Genomic DNA, 13,547 nt, shown 5'->3' on the forward strand with positions numbered 1-13,547 from the left:
AATGACTATATGTCTCATCAAAAGCAAAATTAATTAATTAATAATGATGCTAATAATAATAACAACAGTAATATCATCATTATCATTACTCCATTTACTGCAGCTGCAAAGACAAACAAGATGATGATTGATCTTCAACAGCGTTTAAAGATGGACAGCATCAAAAGAATTATTTTAGTGAAGAAGCACTCGAATTTATGGCAAATAAACAGGAATGACTTGTTTGACATTACAAAGAGATATTAAGCCTCTGAACCCCACCCCCGCCAAAAAAATAAATAAATAGCTTCTGGGTATTGTGCTCCTCTCACATTTTTACTCACTAGGGGCCTATTTTTCACTGCACCTGCAGGTACTGCATCTCTATGGAAATTGCACTAACATGGTAGATAGAACTAAGAAATGTGTTTTCTTCAGTACAACCTGTTCTTTATGTAATAACGTATAAAAAGAGGAAAACAAGCACGTTGAAATTCAAAAAAACTGAAAAATATGTGGAACAGGTGTAGTGTGACCTTGCCGGCATGACTGAACTCCAAACATTCCTCCATGTCAGAGTCATACTCACGAGCGCCACTAAGCTTATGGCAAACTAGCCTAAAAGTGGACGCTCTTGTTTTGGCCAAACAACTAACCAGGTTCTGAGAATTTTGTATTAGCACGCCCCCACGGCCGACATGTTTGATGAATTCCTGCGCAAAAAGACCTGTGATGATGTGCGTTTTCATGGGTAGCAAAAACATCAGGAGTATATTTGGCACAAGAACTTGTGTATCTCTTGTGTTTTACACCTAAATGATCGTAAGTCAATACTCACACTCATCCAGCAGCATCTTCTCATATCGGCAAATTCAGTGCTGGGTCAGGCGAAAGTAGTCCGATGAGTTATCCCACAATGCCAAAATAGCAGAGATGTCGCTCCAACAAGAGCGGCACGCTGAGCAGGGTGTGTCAGAGTTACCGATCCAGCTAAAGCTAACAGGTTAACCTTTGTTCTGGCATTTTATTAAAGGATATTTTCGTGGACTAGCTGATGGTTCTCATGACGGGTGACTTAGCTGTGGGCATTAAAAATTATGACCCGCTTATTTCCTCTGGAAATCATAGGACCTAACATCATCAAACCGATAGCTGCTAAAAGGGCTAATGCTGCTAAAATACAAAATTAAATAACAGGAAAATTTCACTCGACATAAATACTGGAGCACAGCCTTTTTAGATGATCTGTTAGGACAATTAGCTGCAGAACAAGCCACATTATTACAGATATCTGTAATAAAATGTTCAGAAAGGGCAGACACCGTCAGTCTACAAACGTTAGCAGGCCCAGCTAGCAGCCTCTGGTCGCAGAGTTGAAGTGGCTCAGCAGCACACGCTAGCTGTCACTCAGCGTGACCACACCCCTAATCATTCATAACTTGATGCCTTAAAATATGTTAACCTGGTTAGCTTTTTTCACGGAGAGGAAAACTAGCCAGCTTTTTCTAGACAGCCTTAAATTTTGATAGCCTGAGGTTGGTTCCAAGCTCGCTCAGACATGAACGTCAATTCATTTCTAGAACTTCTGCACTTTCACAACACACGAGCAAACTGCTGATAGCTGAGTGCTGAAGTGTGCTGCAAAAGCACGTCAAGAACTTTTTCAGGCAAAGTGGCATCTCCTGAGCTGAAACCACAGAAGCAGACACTTTACTTTCCGATGGGGACAAGATACCAAAAGAACAATCAGGAACTCAAGGCACCTGCACTGGAAGTATGGCAGAGCATCAGGTCAGGCCTGGAGGCATGAGCTGCTGCCATCCACCACTCTATGGATTACCTTGAGGCCTAGATGACAACTACCCGGGAAGTCCACCTGCTGAAAGTAACCATCTATCTGCTGCAAGCAGGTAAAACTTGGGATGCTCAACACTGAGGCACCTACATGTTGGATCATGAACTAAGAAACACGCCACATGGCCAAAACATCACAGGGCATCATCTGGGAAGGAGAGCATGGTGGCTTAGTGGTTGGCACTGTTGCCTCAGAGCAAGAGGTTTCCAGGATCTCCACGTGCTTGCATGGGTTCCCTTTGGATTCTCCAGCTTCCCACAGATCAGTGCAGATCAGTAGGACCGGTGACCCTACATTGTATGGCCAATGGATATTAAAGGATATTTTCAAAGAAATATCACAATATGAGGATTTTTAATGATTTATTAAAGACATCCTGAGCTCCACTTTGACTCGTCTGTGAAACCACCTGCTCGGTCCGTCCTTCGTGGCACGTGGGTAGTTACCCACCCCTGTTTTTGTCACACTAACGCCGCTGCCAGATCTGTCACGGTCCTGGAAAACATCATGCAGCAATGAAGCAAGCTGCAAAAGTACCACCTCTCACCCCCCCACCCCCCCAAATCTGTTCCTGTCTATTGCCAACCCACTCCAGTATCTTGCTCAAGAGTACTTCAGCAAGGCATATGTAGTAACAACACGTGACAAAATATATTTAGCTCCAGAGAAGACCTGATTAGACAGATGGCTGATGGTTTTGAGTCAACCATTTGTAACCACGGTTCATTCCTCCGGCTGGAGAGCCAATCAGTCGGGCGTGTTCTCAAAATAGATTTGGAATGGTGGCAGTTTCTCTGCAGTTGGCATGAAGTGAAAAACAGCAGTGTGGAGGGACTCAAACTAACATGCAGTCACTTAAGCATACAGTATGTACTGCTACTCGTAAAACTGCCTTCTCAAACATCGTGGGATTATTAATAACATTTAATTAATCAACAGTGGCGGCTCTAGATTTTTTTTGTTTTGTTTTGGCTTTCACAATGGGGGGAGGGGGGCTACGTGGACGTATGATTACTCATTGGTAGACCAACAGAATTCATAACGGTGCAAATAATTCACACAAAATATACAGAACCCAACAACAGCACTTGTGTAAAACTTGTAACATTTACACTTCTGTTGGCACAATGTGGGAAAACTTGCAGGAAGAACAAAAACTAGCAATGACGGCCTTGGTGACCACCAGACTAAGACTTCTGAAATGAAAGAAACTGAAAAACAACCTCATTCCAAGCAACATGGAATTTCAACCACACCTCCTCCTAATTTCCATCAGGCATGTGATGATGAGGCTATTTACCTGCAACAAGCCCAGGCATGTCAAGCAGGTGACAGGCAGGTATATTTTATATTATACAAATAAAACTAAATTTGCTTTTTAATTGATGTAAGTTGAATTTTGGAGACTTATCATTGATTGTTTGCGATTTATCGTGTTAGCAAAATGGAGAGAGTGTTTATTCATTCACTGCATTTTTTAGGACCTAGGCTTTTCCATTAGGTTGTGTTATATCTTTCTGAATTTTTGGGACTGTTTCCTCCTATTTCTCACTTTCACCCGGATCTACTTGCTGGATAGAGCTGCTTGACAAGAAAACAGTTCAGTTTCAATTCCACTAGCATTTCAAAGCAACTGGGAATAAGGAAAAAAAATAAATGAGTGCTGTGTTATGTGAGTGGAAGCACATTAAAATCTCACAGGGAAACTACGAAAACTAGGCGACGAGTCTAATGCAGTGTTTATCAAACTTTTTCGGACAAAGGACAAATTAACAAATAACGCAAATATCGCAGTCCATCAAACTTCTAAAATGTCCAAAAACAGCAGGTCTGCTTCCCACTCCAACAATGTATAACAGTATGCTACTATCCATTACACTTTTGAGTTGTTTTTAGATGGTCTGAGAAACACATTTAAGCCAGAAACACGATATTAATTTAAAATGTGATGTTTTACCAATATACTGACAGACCACTAGAGGTCACTGAGGGACCACTTGTTGAGAAAAGCTAGTCAACTGGACCAGATCAATAGGAGTGTTGGAAAAAAAAATTGATTCACGTCAGAATCGCAATTTTCATCGTTAATGATTCAAAACTTTAAAAAAAAAAAAAATTTAAATAACGTTGCCTCCGTTTCAGTCCGTTTCTCCTCACTGTCGTGAATGTGGAGTTGCCATCGATGCACTGCCATACAACAGTTCGGACTACGTTAGTAAATTAGCTCGGCTCATCATTAACATGGAACAAGAGCAAATGCAAGAAGTTCAACCCGCTCCGCCAACGTTAAAAGCAAACGTATGGGCGCACTCTGGATTCTACAGTGTCCCGGGTAAGAAAGAGCTTGATATGACCATCTCTATATGTGAGCTGTGCAAAATGAAGGTCAAGCATGTGGGAAACACAACGAATGCTCGAGCGCATTTAGCCCGTCATCACCACGTGTTGGAAGAAGTGGAGCACCAACAGCGGCTAACAAAAGCAGTCGCCGAGCGAACATGCAAAAAAAAAGAAAGACAAAAACCCTAAATCGATCACTTGTTTCATTTCAGAAGCCCTGTGCCCCTACAGTGCTGTGGAAAACGAAGGTTTCAGATTATGACGCAGACAGCAGAACCAAAGCACGTCGCGCACTGCCACACACTTGACTAGATCCTGAAATTAGCAGCTGCATGTACTGAAGCGATTTAGAACCGAAAATTGATTTTTGAATTGAAAATCGATTTTGAATTGAAATATGACCCTTTTATTCGGAATCGAATCGTGAAATGCTGAAAGATTCGCACCCCCCTACAGAACAGTTTTTACAGAAAAACATCTGGCGGTCCAAGGGAATCACGACACAAAGCTACGCATCTTCGATTTGAATGTACAAGAAGATGCACAAAAAAGATGTTTCAGAAGATCCAAAGGTTCATATCTGACTGTGATGATGGGCTAAATGCCCCTGAATCATATTTGAACATTTGCGCTAGCTGGCGAGTGTGCTTTGGCCAAAAATGGCCGAGGGTTAACCGAGCCAGACCTGGAACTTACCACTTGTCGTCACTGACAACCACACACGCGAGGACGAAGCCGTTTATCGTGATAAAGATTGCTGACAAAGCCCTGAAGCTGAAGAACAAGGTGACCATGAGTGATATTTACAGTCAGTATTCATGTGGCGTGCTGAACAATGGAGGTAGCGTGGACAATGAGTACAACGGTTGCAACGTGAGTTTTTCCTCATTTGCATCTTCTCTATGGTGAGTCATTAGTGCCAAAAATCACTCATAAGCTGTAGTTCCATCCGCTTGGTCCAGGCTACGAGTTTTTTTTTTTTCCACATGATAGTTCTGGCATAATGTAAATATTTTTTGTGGATTTTAATCAAATATTATTGTAGAGTTGTGAGGCTGGTTTTGTCATAGTTTTTTTCTAAATGAAACTTCCAGCTGAAAAATGTTATTGTATTGTTTGTTCTTGGTTTCAAAGAAAAAAAAAATTAAAAATCTGCCCTCCCCCATCATTTTTTTCTGTCAATGTTGAAAAACTAATGTTTTTGTTTTCTTTTGGGTCTTAAAAGTTTTTGGTGAAGTTATGTTAAGGCTACTTTACATATATATATATATATATATATATATATATATATATATATATATATATATATATATATATATATGTGTGTGTGTGTGTGTGTGTGTGTGTGTGTGTGTGTGTGTGTGTGTGTGTGTGTGTGTCGGGTGGGGGGGTTACTGCCCCATATAGCCTCCCCAACAACCTCCTGGAGCCGCCTATGTTAGGTCACAATACCTCCTGTCAAGTTATTTTATTAGATTTATCTTATTCCTTACCTTGTGTGGAGCTTTGAGCAGCCGGTGCACGCCTGCTATCTGGTTGATGAGGGGAATATCCTCCCTGAAGGTGTACAGAGGCGGTCTGGTCGGTTCTGGGAAGTTGGTGCTGTTGAACGGATCGGTATCGTCCAAAAACTGAACCCTACATACAAACGTGGCCATGCTGCCTCCATGCAAGTGGCTCGGTCACGGGTGACACCAGCCCTGCCCAATGTGCCGGTGCGTGCGCCTAAAGTGTGAGCTCAGCCTGATCCCGGTAACCACAAACAAACCCGGTGTCACGGAGCGGCGCGCGCAGAGTCCGTCTCGCGCTCAGAGAGCCTCGCGCTCAGAGAGCCCGTCTCGCGCTCCGCTTTGTGACGGTGTTGTCAGAGAACAGGTGTCCGGTGATAGAGGGGAGGAACACCGGAGAGAAGGAGGATCAGCCGATCTGCGGTCTGTCTGAGTCCCAGCAAATCCCCGCCCCGGCTTAACAGAACACTGAGCACTTACATTTCACTTTCAACATTACAATAAGCGCACCGGGAAGAAAATATATGTCAGATGCTGCAGTAGACCGCGGTGTTTGCAAATATCACAAGACTAAAATAATAATAAAAAAGTAGCAACTGCTATAAATCCACATAAGTGGGCCGACCTTGTAGATTTGGATCAAATTTATATTGGTAAAAGTTTAAGAACGACAAATTGCAGCTTTAAGCAATGGCGACCTCTTGTGGCAAAATTATATAAATGCATATTTTGCCCGATGAGTTTCCAAACATTTAAACAGAAATAAAATAAAAGTGCACAGAGATCCAAGCAGCATAAGAGGCTGCTTATCTGCGAAGTTTAAGTTGTTTTTGTTTGTTTTGGGTTTTTAATTTTTTTTTCTTATTTTCACAAGTGTTTTTGTAAATCTGACATCAACCTCCTTTCAGAAATTAGTACGAATGTCTTGCATCTATTTTTCTCGTTTGAAGTTAAAGATTGCTGCAGTAATGCCCTTTTAAGTTTCATGCTATTTATTTATTTAATAATTTATTTATTATTTAAACGGCGTTTAAATTACCGATAAAGTGAGGGAAGAACACTGAGTTTGTTTCCAGATCATTGAGAAATCTCCTGATCACTTACAGTGAGGAAAATAAGTATTTGACACCCTGTGATTTTGCAAGTTCTCCCACTTAGAAATCATGGAGGGGTCTGAAATTTTCATTCTTAGGTGCAAGTTCACTGTGAGAGACATAATCAAAAAAAAAAAAAAAAATCCGGAATCACAATGTATGATTTTTTTATAATTTATTTGTATGTTACTGCTGCAAATAAGTATTTGAACACCTACCAACCAGCATAATTCTGGCTCACACAGACCTGTTAATTTTTCTTTAAGAAGCCCTCTTATTCTGCACTCTTTACCTGTATTAATTGCACCTGTTTGAACTTGTTACCTGTATAAAAGACACCTGTTCACACACTCAATCAATCACACTCCAACCTGTCCACCATAGCCAAGACCAAAGAGCTGTCTAAGGACACCAGGGACAAAACTGTAGACCTGCACAAGGCTGGGATGGACTACAGGACAACAGGCAAGCAGCTTGGTTGAAGACAACAACTGTTATGATTATTTATTAGAAAGTGGAAGAAACACAAGATGACTGTCAATCTCCCTCTGTCTGGGATTCCATGCAAGATCTCACTTTGTGGGGTAAGGATGATTCTGAGAAGATCTGTCAATAAATAACATGTAGGCTACGCAAACTATAGCACATAAACTCTATCCATCTATCCATTTTCTATGCCCGCTTACTCCAAGTAGGGGTCACTGTGGGGGGGCTGGCACCTATCCCAGCAGTCATTGGGCATGAGGTGGGGTAGACCCTGAACAAGATGCCGGTCTGTCACATATAGACAGGCAAACATTCACGTGAACACACACACACCTCACTCATCTTTAACCGCTTACTCCAATTAGAGTTAGCAAGTGGCTGGAGCCTATTCCAGCGGTCATAGAGCGCAAGGCAGGGTTCACCCTGGACAGGATGCCAGTCTGGCGCAGGGCCACATATAGACAAACACATTCATACCTACATGCACGTATACAGACAACTTTAAAAGTTTCCAATCCACCCAACCCGCATGTCGTTGGATGTGGGAGGAAGCTGGAGCACCTGGAGGGAACCCACGCAAACTCCATACAGAAAGGCCACAGGTGGGAATCAATCCCATGACGTTGCTGTGAGGCAACACTGCTAACCACTAAGCCACTGTGCTGCCCACATAAAATGAAATGCAATATAAAAATACATGTAAAATTGCAGAGGATAAGACAATACAGCATCAAACTTATTTCCATTGTGGTCCTCAAAGTCTCAGGTATATAACGTGAGATGTGAAGACTGATGAGACTTCATTTGCGTCAGTCTGCCGAGGTACAAACATTGCCAGTTTGTCAGTTGGTCAGTTGGTGTGTTGGAACACACAGCAACGTTCCATCAAGCGGACAGTCGAAGATCACTTTAAAATACTTGAAACAGCAGGTTTTTCTCCAGTTCAGACAGAGAAAAGTCACCATTCTCATCCAATCTGGACGTTTTGTTGAGAATCTGTGAAAAGATGGAACAGCTGGGGTACTATTTTTGGAAGAGAACCAATTCAGGATTTCCATAATTACACAATCCCCAGTGAGGAGGTGTGGAGAAAATTTGAGTTGTCCACCCAGGGAGTGGAAGAGTCTGGCACCTTCTGGTCATCTGTGGAGGATGATGCAGGTTTTGACAATCTGAGCTTTTCAGATGAACAAGAGCTGCAAAGTGCTGAAACCATCAATAATGTGTCCTCCTTCAGTGACGTCTTGGACTGTGTGGACCCAAATGATGTCCTGTGTTTATCTGGAACCATCAGCTCCCAGATGGACTCAACAGGTGAGTAAATACACAATAACACAAACCTATGAAGGTGAAAATCTGAATTTTTGGATTCATCTCATCCAAAACCTTTAAAGAAAGAAATATCAACTTCATCATTTCCATAGGTTTTGTACAATAAAATCGTTAGCGTCTATTCACTTATTTATTTGTCTGTCTGTTTACGGGATTACGTCAACTACTGAATGGACTTTGATGAATTTTCATCACAGATAGATATTACTAGAGGTGGGCGATACTGGGAATTTTGGTATTGATCCGATACCAAGTAAATACAGGCCCAGTATCGCCGATATCGATACGAACTTTTTCATATTTAAGCTTCATAGATCCAAAGGATCCAAAAGACCTAGGATTGAATTTCGCCAAACATTGTACGTGACAACAAAATACTTTATCACAAACATTTTTGTTTAAAAAAATATCACTCAACACAACTTAAACAAAATCTCCTGAGGTAGAGGGCTGACGAACCACAATACAAGGGTGCGCTGCTCCGTGTTGTGTGACCACAGCGCAGCACTGCTTACAGACAGAGAGTAGACTTTGATGAATCTGCGTGTGCAGCAGTCAGTGTGTGTGGGAGAGAAAAGCTTGAGTATCGACCTTTTTACACGAGGATCGTTTCAATATCAATTCCAGCGTTGGTATCGATATTAGGACGGTCCGCTGACCTCTAGATATACCCCATTGGAAGACTCTATGGCCTAACATTTCGTAGGTGATCTGGATTCTGGACTTCACTTTATATAGGCTTTTAAGGATTACGTCAAAACTACTTCACAGATTCTCACACAACTTGCGCCACAGATACATATTCGGCCATGGAAGACTCCACTGAATTTTGGAAGGTGATCCGGACCCGGATTATGAATCAGGATTTCAATTTGTATGCTTCACTTTGTCGGATTTTGAGGATTACGTCAAAAGTATTTAACGGATTTTCACCAAATTTTCACCACACATTGGTGTTAGACCTTGAAAGACTCCATTAAATTTTGGAGGTGATCTGGATTCTGGATCGATTTCATATTGTAGACATTTAAGAATGAAGTCAATACTACTTCACGGTCCGGATAAGACATCGTGATGTAAAACCAAGATCAAGAAGATGCTATTTTGTTGCAGCTTGTGAATTAAATATCAGATTGCAACATCTTGATCAGTCGGACGGTTCTGGATCAGTATGGGATTATTGCATTGTGTTGTGGAATCCAGATCCAGGTAAAGTCCAGGTCACGGTCTGAATCGCATATCTGTTATTTTGAGTCCTCATCCTTGGTGGACGTCAGAAATCTCAGATCGCTCGTGTTACCGATGTGATCCATCCTGGTTTTCTGTTTCAGAAACTGATATTCATGTTCCTCTCCAATGCATGTCTGTCCGTGATCATACTTAAGGGTTTTGGGAACATGCACTGGGGTCCAAACGTATTTTGAACACAGGACATGATTTTTGTCTCTGTCTCCAACACGTGGAGTTTAAGTTTTGATGACATAATCACGATGTTCTGTAGTGTTGAACAGAAATATTGCATTAATCTTTTAGGAATTACAGCGTTTTTTCATACAGTCTGTGCCTTAAGTCATTGAACAAATGAATACAAGGATGATTTTGGTGCGAATTATCACTTTTACAGCCAGGTTTTCTTAAAGACAAGTCGGGGATGAACAATGAGCCATTACTAATCAATCTTTAAGAAATACAAAGACTCACGGACAGACATATTGTAATAAAGCTGTGGTGGTCTGAAAGCAAATAATTAATTGTCAATTTTGAAAGCATAAAATCCATGAACCAATGTTTCTGCTTCTGCCACGGACATGTTTAAATGTTGCACAAGTATAAAAAGGTATTCCTCTAAGATCAAGTCACAAGGTGGCGCCAAACATCACACTCAACCTTTTAACAGCAGCAGAGGGAGACAAACATCTATCAAACATGTTTATTGATCACAATGTCTGTGTTGACCAGAGACAATCACTGTCATCTTAGTCTTTTTTTAAATCAAAGTATGAATTTAAATCGCTCCAGTTTTTCATTGTTGTTCAACAATCCTCCAAATTGACATTTTTTGTCTGTACTCCCATTTACAGACAAATAAAGCTGTTAGTCAAAATTAATGCAATTTCTGTTGATTTAACCTGGAGAAACTAAAAAGCAGTCCTAAAACAGATCCCTGGTGTACCCCACTGCAAAACCCCTAATTACGTATTTTGTTTTGTGCTTTCAGACATCAACAGTAACTCAGAAGAGGGGACAGTTGGGTTTGACATGATGGATGTTGAACACAATCCACTGGACATGTACTTTGACCCCAACATGACCAGTTTGGATGCTTCCATCCTCCATCAGGAGCTGAATGATGCTAAGAACCCCCCTGGACACCCTCATCCTAGCAGGAAAAAACCACGCAGAGCATGGTTCTACAGGAGGCCTCCTCCATCCTTGATGCTTCCTCCCTGATCCTGCCTTTGTTTCCTCCCTGTCCTGTACCCACTTTCTTCCTCAGGACTACCAATCCTTCTCACACCCTCACCAATCACCACATCTCCTACTGCCAGAGCAATACGAGCCCGTTGATCAGGACTTGTGTGAAAAAAGACAGTGACAGAAATGACGTATGTGACTTTTTGTCAGCGCTTGGCACAGAGCGCCTGAGGAGGAAGCAGCTGCTCCTGATTCTGCTGCAGAGGATGGAGCAGCTCTGAAGATCAGGAAACAGCAGACCTGACGGGACTTTTTTTTTTTAATATCTTGCCTTTTTGGGTGATAAAGTTTAGTTTTTTCTATTCGGTTTCTATTGTTTGTTTTTAATCATCTCTGGGCGAGAACAACTTTCTCTTATGACTCTTAGATTAAAGTCTCACAGTTCATCACTGAAGCATTTTTTTTTTTGTCTTCATGCTCTCTGCTTCACACTTACATGCACTTTATGTATTTATTCATTTTGTGCCAAACTCTGCAAAATATTTACAAATTTTACATGGGATTTGGCTCCGATAGCTTTAATTTTTTTCTCAAATATTCATGTCTCTCACTTGAAATTGCCTCAAATTTGGTTATATTTTTTATGTGTGGAGATGTTCGTGCAATATGGAAAGGGGATACATCCAGGAATTGCACCAACACCAGATCAGAATCTGCTGCTGTGGTAACCTTCTGGAAGTGTGCAAAGCTATTGCAGGGATTCAGAAGTATGATAATAATAACAAAAACCAGCTCATGTGTTGTTTAGGAACCTCGATACACTTGGGGAAAAAAAGGAAAACATGAGTTAAAAAAACATTTACATTTGTTGTGTAAATGATCAAAATGTTTTCTATAACTTCGTTTTCTTGTTTTCTCAATTAAAACACAAGGAAGTTTCATCTGTCCAACACCACAAAACTAATGACTTGGATCATCGTAGAGAGTAAGTCCTTATTTTATACAAGGGGGGCGAGGCAAATTCCTTGAGCTCATTAATGTTGCCACACTGCAGTTAAACGGTGAAATAGTACAGTGCATCCAGAAAGTATTCACAGGAGTGTAGTATTTCGTTTTTTATGTTACAGCCATATACCAAATGGATGAAATTCATTTTTAATCCTCAAAATTCTACACACATATACCCCATAATGACAATGTGGAGAAGGTTTTGCAAATTTATTTAAACAGTAAGAAATCACGTGTACATACTATTCACAGCCTTTGCATGAAGCTCAAATGAGCTCAGGTGCATCTTGTTTCCACTGATCATCCTTGAGATGTTGGAGTCCACCTGAGGTAAATGTAGTTGACTGGACATAATTTGTAAACCACACCACCTGTTGACATATGAGGTCCCACAGTTGACAGTCAGAGCACAAAACCAATCATGAAGTCAAAGGAATTGTCTGTAGACCTCTGAGACAGGATTGTTTTGAGACACAAATCTGGGGAAGGGTACAGAAACAATTCCGCTGTTTTGAAGGTCCCAATGAGCACAGTGGCCTCCATCATCTGTAAATGGAAGAAGTTTGGATCCAACAGGACTCTTCTTCCTAGAGCTGGCTAAACTGAGCGATCAGAGGAGAAGGGCCTTAGTCAGGGAGGTGACCAAGAACCCGATGGTCACTCTTTCAGAGCTCCAGCATTCCTCTGTGGAGAAAGAACCTTCCAGAAGGACAACCTTCTCTGTAACAATTCAATCAGGTCTGTATGGTAGGGTTTGCAGATGGAAGCCACTCCTTAGTAAAAGGCACATGGCAGCCCAGCTGGAGTTTGACAAAAGGCACCTGAAGGACTCTCAGACCATGAGAAACAAAATTCTCTGGTCTGAAGAGACAGAGATTGAACTCTTTGGCCTGAATGCCAGGCATCATGTTTGGAAGAAACCAGGCACCATCCCTACAGTGAAGCATGGTGGTGGCAGCATGGTGTGGGGATGTTTTTCAGAGGCAGGAACTGGGAGACTAGTCAGAATTGAGGGAAAGATAAATGCAGCAATGTACAGAGACATCCTGGATGACAACCTGCTCCAGAGTGCTCTTGACCTCAGACGGGGGGGACGGTTCATCTTTCAGCAGGACAATGATCCTAAGCACACAGCCAAGACATCAAAGGAGTGGCTTCGGGACAACTCTGTGAATGTCCTTGAGTGGCCCAGCCAGAGCCCAGACCTGAATCTGATTGAACATCTCTGGAGAGATCTGAAAATGGCTGTGCACCAACGCTTCCCATCCAACTTGATGGAGCTTGAGAGGTGCTGCAAAGAGAAATGGACCAAACTGCCCAAAGATAGGTGCACCAAGCTTATGACATCATATTCAAGAAGACTTGTGGCTGTAATTCCCGACAAAGGTGCATCAACAAAGTATTGAGCAAAGAGTGTGAATACTTAAGTACACATGATTTTTTTTTATGCATTTACAAAAAAAAAAACTTTCATGTTATTATGGGGTGTTGTGAGTGGAATTTTGAAGGGAAAAAAATTAATTTACTTAA

General features: G+C 41.5%; 1 protein-coding gene across 4 annotated transcripts in view; it reads right to left on the minus strand.

Annotated features, from left to right (window-relative positions):
- Window positions 1–6,038, minus strand: part of fhod3a (formin homology 2 domain containing 3a) — a 140,181-nt gene extending 134,143 nt beyond the window's left edge. For 2 of the 4 annotated variants that reach the window (XM_034161556.1, XM_034161555.1), the window contains exon 1: window positions 5,668–6,038. In XM_034161556.1, the coding sequence (XP_034017447.1) occupies window positions 5,668–5,832 (165 nt within the window). In that variant the 5' untranslated portion in view covers window positions 5,833–6,038. The remainder of the gene's footprint in view (window positions 1–5,667) is intronic. The other 2 variants (XM_034161558.1, XM_034161557.1) reach the window with 1 other exon arrangement.
- Window positions 6,039–13,547: the final 7,509 nt, after the last annotated feature.

This window comes from Thalassophryne amazonica, chromosome 20, assembly GCF_902500255.1.
Source record: "Thalassophryne amazonica chromosome 20, fThaAma1.1, whole genome shotgun sequence".
NCBI classification, from domain to species: domain Eukaryota; kingdom Metazoa; phylum Chordata; class Actinopteri; order Batrachoidiformes; family Batrachoididae; genus Thalassophryne; species Thalassophryne amazonica.